The 9,172-nt window shown below is 36.6% G+C and overlaps 1 protein-coding gene and 3 non-coding genes across 5 annotated transcripts; 3 read left to right on the top strand and 1 right to left on the bottom strand.

The window, feature by feature from the left end:
• Nucleotides 1-535: 535 nt before the first annotated feature.
• Nucleotides 536-618, top strand: LOC113300856. The gene has a single exon (XR_003335965.1). It is a non-coding gene; the product is annotated as a small nucleolar RNA R11/Z151 (small nucleolar RNA).
• A 288-nt stretch (nt 619-906) lies between these two features.
• Nucleotides 907-1,015, top strand: LOC113300824. Its single transcript, XR_003335936.1, has one exon. It is a non-coding gene; the product is annotated as a small nucleolar RNA Z103 (small nucleolar RNA).
• Nucleotides 1,016-1,180: 165 nt separating this feature from the next.
• On the top strand, nt 1,181-1,305 carry LOC113300670. Its single transcript, XR_003335877.1, has one exon. It is a non-coding gene; the product is annotated as a small nucleolar RNA SNORD14 (small nucleolar RNA).
• A 2,880-nt stretch (nt 1,306-4,185) lies between these two features.
• LOC113300340 lies at nt 4,186-8,899 on the bottom strand. Of its 2 annotated transcripts, none has more exons than XM_026549566.1 (6): nt 8,654-8,899; nt 5,439-6,876; nt 5,228-5,359; nt 5,052-5,108; nt 4,755-4,909; nt 4,186-4,600 (listed from the first exon to the last, which is right to left on the bottom strand). In XM_026549566.1, exons 1-6 carry the CDS (start codon nt 8,789-8,791, stop codon nt 4,349-4,351), a joined length of 2,172 nt encoding a protein of 723 aa, XP_026405351.1. In that variant the 5' UTR covers nt 8,792-8,899; the 3' UTR covers nt 4,186-4,348. The 2 variants fall into 2 exon arrangements, with proteins under 2 accessions (XP_026405351.1, XP_026405352.1); XM_026549567.1 differs by having other exon boundaries at nt 5,228-5,347.
• Nucleotides 8,900-9,172: the final 273 nt, after the last annotated feature.

Here is a 9,172-nt window from a genome sequence, read left to right as displayed (position 1 = left end):
CTAAAAGTTAGATCATGTTTATTGTAGAATACTTGTCCTGACTTTGTATTTTTAAATTGTAGGTACCTTGAAAGATGCCTGCAAAAACAAGAGGTTGAGACTTCTTGGCAAAAGTGAAAAGGCTGTGAAGAATCATATTTATCACTAGTGGTGAGTTTCATAACCCATCCATATGACTGTCAAAAATAATTAGATAGACTTGTTTGAATTTGGTAGATGATAATAAGATTAAGATGCACATTGGGCATGAGATTGTACTTGATGTTATTACTGTTGTATATGTGGTAGCTAATGCGTGTTGTTCCTTTGTCAGGCAAACAAATTAAGCATAGATGATTATTAATTTCTACAGTATCTACCTATGAGAAACAGTGGTAACAGAAATTCCCCTTATTGTCTTGTAGTCTTATTATGTCTTAGAGAGTAGTTTTAACATTTGCTTATCCAGTTCATTGTTAAGGTTCTGTTGACATAATGTGTTCTGGTTTTGATTTGATCTTATATCAAATGCACGAGTGTCAATAGATCAGATTAAAGGTCTAATGATGATAATTGTATATCTTAGCGGATTTGAGTGAGATTTTATCAATGATCTGAATGTTACACACACTGAAACCTGAATCTTTTCTTATTGATCTACTTCCAAAGCTTGCTTCAAGATTATATTCTCCCAAATATTGAGGTTTTGTTTTGTATAAATTAGCCCAAACATTGTTTTGTTTTGTTTGATTGTGGGGATGACTGCATATATAAATTCTTAAGGGGCTGATGCATTAGCTCCATTTTGATCTAAACATTCTAGAGATTTGTGTTTTTTGGTGAACTAAAACAGTTTCTGTCCTTGCTATTTTGCTCTAAAACAGTTTATACCCAGTTTGGTTTGTCTTTGTGAGGAGAATTATTGACATGAAAGTGATGATTCTTTCCCCAGCTGATCAACTAAGATTATAATGTGCGTTTTGTTTAAAACTCTTTTTCAACAGAAGAGGTTTTCTAAGCCACTACTGTGATCCATCTTTACATTCCTTTCTTTAGACAACAATTGTTTTTATCTATTTCTTAGAAAAGCTTTTATTTGCTCATACGGCTTCTTTTACTATTAGGTTGCCTATGTTGGTTTGATCTCTTTCCTCACAATTTGGAAGAAGGAATTGGTCTAAAATGAGTTTTTTTTGTTGATTGTTAATGATGATAAACCGAAGGCTTGTTTCTCAAAAACACTCGTAGTTGCTGACTAAGAGCTTTCGCCTTTCGTCGGGCTTGAGAGCTAATGCTGCTTTATTCCTGCCTTGGATGTCTGAAACATTTTTTACAAATTTTAAAAACTTTACTTGGTATTCTTTAAAGCATGATTGGCTTCTTTTGATTTTAATTGGTGGCTAATTCTGCTTAATTTCTACAACTTTTGTATTAAGAGAGTGAGTCTGGATGGTGGAAATGTATTATGTACTTTGTTGTTTAGAGTACTCGAGATTTTGAGGCTCAATTGTTCAGCAATCGTTGAGAGTTTTGGATGATGGAAGAAATTATTATCAGCAATTATGTAGAGTACTCGCGACGTTGATCCTTCCAGAATCTACATTTCCCGTCTTCATTACAATTGCTGATAATGGTTTTTTTTTTTCCTATTCCTTCCTATCCTTTCTAGACAGTACATTATTGGTGCTTTGATTTCAATAGTTAGCTGCTTGTAATTGCTGTTTACTTCATCAATTTTGCAGGTCATGTAATTTTTGGAATATCATTGCATCTGAATATAGTTGATCAATTATAAAGAACTAGTAAAAAATTTATTCTGTAACTGAAGGATGATACATAACTGTTTTAACTTACGAGTGAATTTTTTGAAGCCATCAATCAATAATTGAAAGATGGATTAGATAGATTTCGTAACATATGCTACCAACTGAAAGAACAGCTGAACTAGTAGAATTGCACCTTTGAGTTCTCCACTGCTACCAGAATCAAGTGATTCTGTTGAACTGGATAACAAGTGAAAGAACAGCAGAATCCTCAGTGAAACCGTCTTCGAGGCTCTCCGGAAAACAGCTGATAGTAACTAGAGAAAGAAGAGAAATTTGTGAAAGTGGTTAAGTTATTCATTCGGACTTAACTTTATACACTGTGCGTACTCTTGTTTTGGTACATATATAATCTGTGTGGATTCGTAGTGATAGTACTTGTTTCTTGCACCTCTCAATGTGAATTATGATAGTTTGGTGATTGTTGAGCATATAAATTTAACTTGAAGTAAAGATTACAATAATATTCATGAAGAGTTGTCTGTTAACATTGGCACGAAATCACTACTAGTACTAAATCTTGCTTCGTCTAATGATGTTTGTTAACAACTTTCCTGCAGGAGGGGACCATGCAAATTTACATATTTCTCAAGTGCTGCTGTCAAGAACAACCATGAAATTCTGAGTAGATGTTAAATTTGTTTGAAAATATATATCAACAAAGTCACTCGCTGTGCTCCTGTACAAGGTGGCGACTCAAAGAGAGATTTTTCGAAGTCTTCAATCTCTGTTGATGTAAGTTTAATATCCTTGTTCCTTCCTTTCTACAATCGCCTTTGTTTCCTTAATTGTAGTGAGGGACTCTGGGTTTCACATGAAGCAGTCCCATCAAAAGATGCACTGTAAATGGAGGATTCCATTTCATATGTCTGGATACTTTTGAGTCTTAGTAAATAGTACCTCAAGTTCAGGAGAAAGCTTTCATGAGCTAGACATAAAAGCTTAGAGCAGACTAAAATATTATTGTGGATGCAAAAGACATGTTCTGATTTCATACTTGTCAAATGCAGGTGCCTTGGAGGACCTTGAGAAATAGAAGTGGTTGCAACTTGGCCGCCAAGAGTACAAAAGCTACGAGGAATCAAATTTTTGACATGAGTGGTAAGTTTCATATACATACGACTGTCTAAGAATTAGAAAGATAGAACTGTTTGAATACGGTACATGGTAGATAATTGGATAAGATGCACACACCGATATGGTGTTTTGACTTTTTGTAGTAAATGTGCTAGCAAATAAATCTCATCCTTCACTTGGGCAAACAAATCTCATCCTTCACTTGGGCAAATAAATCTCATCCTTCACTTGGGCAAACAAAGTGCAGATGATTATTAAATTTTACAGTATGCTTGCATTTGTTGATAAAAGATCTAGTCACCGTGTATGTTTAGTGTTTCATATGCTTACAACCATTTATTTTAGGTCTTACATCTTTTATCGAATCATCGAATTGGGAGATTCCCATCATTTTATCTACGAATATGACTATGAGCCATGTTTATTAGACCTTGTAAATTATGATACTTCGATAAGTGCAGAAATTCATCTGTAACATTGGCACTTAATCACTTCTAGTATTATTAATCTTGCTTCCTCTAATGATGTTTTGGTCATCTTTTCTGCAAGAGGGGACAGTAAAAACTGAAATTCTTAGGTCTACATCAAATGTGGAACCCCAAAACTGAAAGAAGGAAAATTAGTTTTAAGGCAAGTGAAGGTGCCTATGTCATACTCCCTCCGTCCCTAATAAGATGACCTAGTTGTAGTTTGCACAAATTTTAAGGCAAGGAGGAAAGTGGAGTATATTTAACTATTTTTTACAATTATATCTTTATGGGCAATAATTAGTAAAATTTAGAAACGATTTATCTCTTAAACTATATCACGGTTTTTCATAAATTTTATACCGTTGAAAATCATTTTAAAACACCTACGCAACGAATATAAACATGACTATCAAATTATACATATTTTTTATATAAAAAATAATCAATTAAAAGGGTAATTTTAGAAATATTCCTTGATTAGTGAAATAGGTCATCTATTTATGGGACAAAGTTTAAAACCAAGTAGGACATCTTATTAGGGACGGAGGGAGTATATTCTTGAAGCAATGTGTATTAATTTTTCTTCAGAAAGAAATGTATACAACCATTCAACATGGTGTGTAATCTGTATCAACGAAGTTTTGTACATCATTTATTTACTTTTTGGACTTGGCAGTCCATAGTCAGGTTCTTTTTTGTAAAATGGAAAATTAATGAAAATATGAGAAATAGTACAGCACAACTTACTCTGTATGGTTCACACTGCAGGCATTGAACATTACTCTGTCAGGTCTTTTATTTCTTCACATACGGTTGTTTTTTCACTGTGAACAACATTTCCATTCAATAGATTTTTCATTCAATAGGGTCAAAATATTCCATTCAATAGATTTTTCTTCTATTAGTTTTACTGTCATCTTTATCAAGGCACATTTAGCAAGCAGAGTTACATTCAGGTTATAAATAGTGGCACATATCATCAGATAACTTGAAACTCGTTTACTTTCTTTTAATTTCCAGTTGAAGCAAACCTTCGGATGCATTTTCCACACTCATGAGGCAGATATCTCCTTTTTGGAGGTTGTTTGCTTCTGCTAATGCTTTCCACCCACTTGCTAACACTCTGAAACTGGATCTCTCTTGGTAGACTACTGGCCACTTTCTCATGGAAGAATCTCTGAGCACTACAATTCTTTTGCCAGAAGGCTTCCTTCCCCTGACAGCAAACCATGGCAGATCTAATGCCAACTCCTACACGATGTGTTCAAAGCAAAACAGTACGCATTAACTGAGATTCCGCGCCATAACTTATTATCCTTTCAGCCATCAGAAATTCACATAGTAATCTGATGAAAACTTTATTACCAAGGAAATTAAACTGTAAGAATGTTATGGAGAAACTTACGAGATAAGATTGAGTTTCTGCAGGAGCTGATGTTGAGAAATTGACTGCATCGAGTGACAGGGGAGAATTGTAATCAATGTTTTCTGTTTTTACCGCTGTGCAAGCTTCGTATTCAAATTCTTCCGGCTCTGCTTTAACAAAAGTTGTGTGTCTTCCTGTTAAACATAGATTTCAGTAAGAGTTTATAGGTCTCAGGTAGGTAACAATTTCCAAAAAATACAGACATCCACACAGACAGCTATAAGAAGCAGAAACAACTATAAACGCACAGCCACAACAAGAGCAATGGAGACGAACCTTGTTTTTCCTTGAGCTTCTTTTCACGTTCTTTTTCAACTACTTTGGATACCTTCACTGTTATACAAGCATTATATTATTCAGTCCAATTGGATAATCTAGATGATAATCAGTATACTCCAAATACACACGAAAAGGTTTCTTGAAGGCCAAAAGCATACTGGAGAAGAACATACCAGTCTGGTGATCTTTCACTTCCATGGCAACAGGATTTTTGCTGGACCCAGGTGGCAGTGAAGATGAAAACCGAGTCACTCTTCTACTGCTTTCTTGGGGACGATGGTCTCCGAGCAGTACTACATCAGGAACTGCAGATAAATACCATGAATCACCAATGAAAGAACCTTCAGAATAGTAATCGTTAGGAAAACAATAGGAGACACTTACCTACAGCATTAAGTTCATCCACGAGAAGAGGTTCTTTAAATGATGCCGCATTTGATATTTTCAGATTTTCCCTCTCGCTTTCACAGAAACCCACTGCAGGGGTTGAAAGGGGTTGTTTGATGACATTGCAATAACCCGCAAGTTCATCAGCAGCCAACGGGATTTTATCTTCATTCTCAGCATTGTCTTTCCTCTCAGGCAATTCAAAGTCATGTGCGCTGTCACGAACTTCAACAGCAGGTATATCGACAGGAGGAACATTATTCTCTCCGTTCTTGCCAGGTTTTTCATCAACCACGTGATACTGTTCTCTCATCTCAAGGCCGTCCAATTCAAGAACAAATCCTTCTCTTTCCTCTGTTGCATTAGCGTGCACTTGTACTTCATCTTGGTTCTCGGAGTTGCAGTTTCCCTCGGGCATTTCCAAGTCATAGACACCATTAGGAACTTCAACCGAAGGTATATCAACCAGTGCTAGCATTTCTTCAGTTGCATCAGCGAGCACTGGTACTTTATCTTGATTTTCAACATAAAAGTTTCTCTCGAACATTTCCAAGTCATTTACACTATTAAGAACTTCAGTAACAGGTATACCAACAGACAATCCACTATTTCCTCTATTCTTGCAAACAGCTTCTTCATCAAACACATGGTTTTGTTCTTCCATCTCGTGGTCTGTTGATGGATGGGAAGATGTTGCTTTCTCAAGAGCCACTGGTGCCGTTTTCTGTGCTGCATTCATACCTGATTCTGTAATGGGCCTTTCGAAATTAGACAAATCAAAGAGAGGACTTGTACTTGTTCCTTGTTTGTCTGAGCTCCTATCAAACATGTAAAATGGTACTTCCGTGCATTCAACTTGGGTCGCAGGTTGCAATGTCTTCTCCTTATTATGGTTGTCAGAAGCCTTTTCTGCTGCCATCTTAACATTTGCTGTATCATTGGCACTTTTTCTCCTCTCACGCATTTCATCATCAAACCTAGAATGAATAGTTGAGTTTGAACCTTGTTCATGCACTGAACAATTACCAGCTGTTCCAGCAGGGAACTTTGAGCTACTTGAATTTGTTCTATCCCGACTTGCATCACCAAAAGAACGTTTTCCCTTGACTCTTTTTCCCCCATTGTTGTTGGTAGCGGTGCAGTTGGTATTGTTGTTGAAGTTGTTTGTGGTTTTCGCGGAGAAACTTAACTTCTCACAGCCAGTTGATTCGAAAATTTGGACTTGAAAGAATGTGTCAGCAAGATAGCTGAATACCAAAAAGTCCCCAAGTTTTATAGAGTGGTCTATCACAAAATCATTCCATCCTTTGGAGATAGCCAGCGACCCATCAACTTTTGCCAACTTTACCTTCCACTGTTCTCCCATTGCATCTTCAAGGATAATAACTTGGTTATCCAGGGTTGCTATTGATCGAGCATATACAGGAGGAATAAACTGCAGAGGCAGCATAAATAGAAATGAATAAGTGCAAACGTCTAACATAACTATCCCATACAACATACTACTAGTACATTTAGTCAGAATTATCCAAGTATCTATCAACTCTGACCTTTTTACATTAAACCAAGTATGGCTTCATTTATGGTATGAATATACATCGTACGATTACTTCTTTCAAGATAAATCAAAAATTACAAATTGAAAAAGATACCAAGACAAATTTATTCCCTGAGGCAACTGAGCTGCAAGGATCATGTGTGCCAAGCAATTCATAAACATAATGAACAAGAATTTTCACCTTTAAAATTGGACATAACAACAATAAAGCAACTATGGAATTTCACTACTCAGGACTGGAATATTCAGCTCCTGGAAGAGCTATACAACCCTGCTACGGTTAAAGCTATCAGATGTATCAGACCTCGATGGGATAACCAGGATGTGCTTAGATGGAGCCCGACGGAGACGGGTATTTTCTCAACTAAGTCTATCTATTCTAGGCTTGGAGGGGTCTCTGCTGCTACTCCAACATCTATCCTGTTAAGTAAGATCTGGGGAATCAAAGCTACCCCTAAGATTAAGTTATTTCTTTGGAAATGTGTCTCTAACTGTCCCCCAATAAGAGATATTCTAGCTTCTAGGATGGTTTTAGATAGAAACCGGTGTACTATGTGTGATTCTGCTAGAGAACTGTCTTATCATTTGTTAATGGAATGTCATTATGCTTGGTTGGTATGGTTTGGTCTAAGTAGTGCCTATAGAGACAGAAATAGTTAGGATATTCATTCATGGATCCTTTCATGGTTTACCAACCCTCGTAACTGGAAGGATGACATGAAAGACTGGGTTGCAGTGTGAAGCATAGTGACATGGAACATTTAAAAAGTAAGATGCGGGGTTGTATTTCGTCAACAAAGACAAATCCCCGAAGAGCTAATCAAGATCATTGAGAATGAGATAGAAGTCTACTCGGCAGTCTTCAACAGGGTTATTATAGAGCACATCAAGATACCTAAGGAAATGACAAAACAAAACTGGTCTCCACCACCTCCACGTACTGTCAAGATCAACTTTCATGCTTCATACAAGGAAATGGAAATTGATGTAGGACTAGGATCTCTGGACAGAGATAACAAGGGAGCATTTGGTATGGCCATCAGCATTTCCACTGTAGCATCATTGGCAACAATGGCGGAAAGTTTGGCGGCACTTGCAACTACAAAATGGGCAATGGACAAAGGAGCACCTAATGTAATCCTAGAAGGAGACAACCAAGATGTCATCAACTACCTAACACGGAAAGAAGTTAACATAGGTTGGCAGTGTGGTAGGATCTTAGAGGATGTTCAGGAAATGTTCAAAGTCTTCAACTCAATCAAGGCAGTCTACACAGGAAGAGAAGGGAATGGAGAGGCAGAATTTTCACCTTCAAAATTGTATATATACTAAGAGCAACTTCTAGGGGGGATTACATTGTATCAATTTTGGGAAATTTCATGAGTATCTGTAACTACTAAGACAGGAAAACCTACATTGTGTCTCTAATCAGACTACTAATTAAGCTCATATTCAAATGAACATACAAATCTACAAACCCCAAGTCATGGTAATTCTAGAACAACGAACATGTCAGATCCCAATTTCACACTGATCTACACATAAAAATGATACATGCAAATACAAGTAAAATGGGAACTTTTCAATTTCCAAGAACATTAAAAGATGGCCCAAAACAAGAAAATTCCAGAAGTTTGGAGGAAAGGGGCTATACCAGAAGTGTTGAAAAACGATCACCGAGCATGATTTTGAAGAAGGGAGTAACAATTGATGATGGATCTTTTCTACCTTGATGAATCATTACACATTTTTTGCTACATTTTTCACATGCTTCAACTACACCGGAACCCATCTTTTCTTTTACTCTCTAACCCTCTTTCTTTCAAAACCCTAGACTCTTTTCTTGTTCTTCAGCAGAAAGAACTGGTAGAGTTCAAGTACTGAAGATTGATGAGAAGAGTTTAAGTCATCACCTGTCTCTCTGTCGGTGCTGAACCTACATTAATATCGGACTAAATGTTCTGTTCACTCACTTGGGGAAAAGTTGGTGTACATTCAGATGGCCCATCTTGAGCCCAGTTGGGTTAGGCGAGATTAGCACACCCACTTTTCTTGTGTATGTTTTTTCATTTTAATACTCTTTAGTAACAAATTCGTGTATGTTTTTTCATTTTAATATTCTTTCTTAACAGAAATACAGGAAAGAGCCCTCTGTTGTGTGATGTGAAAAAAA

The sequence above is a fragment of the Papaver somniferum genome, chromosome 7 (assembly GCF_003573695.1).
Source record: "Papaver somniferum cultivar HN1 chromosome 7, ASM357369v1, whole genome shotgun sequence".
NCBI classification, from domain to species: Eukaryota; Viridiplantae; Streptophyta; class Magnoliopsida; order Ranunculales; family Papaveraceae; genus Papaver; species Papaver somniferum.
The sequence above is the reverse complement of the archived record's forward strand: the minus strand, read 5'-3'. Positions and strand labels throughout refer to the sequence as shown.

Excerpts from the sequence above, each read along its gene's own strand:
- LOC113300340 (XM_026549566.1), bottom strand. The coding sequence starts at position 8,791 with ATGGGTTCCGGTGTAGTTGAAGCATGTGAAAAATGTAGCAAAAAATGT. Across the intron at positions 6,877-8,653 it reads ATCGTTTTTCAACACTTCTG|TTTATTCCTCCTGTATATGC; the intron begins GTATAGCCCCTT and ends CTGCCTCTGCAG. Across the intron at positions 5,360-5,438 it reads GGATGAACTTAATGCTGTAG|TTCCTGATGTAGTACTGCTC; the intron begins GTAAGTGTCTCC and ends ATTTATCTGCAG.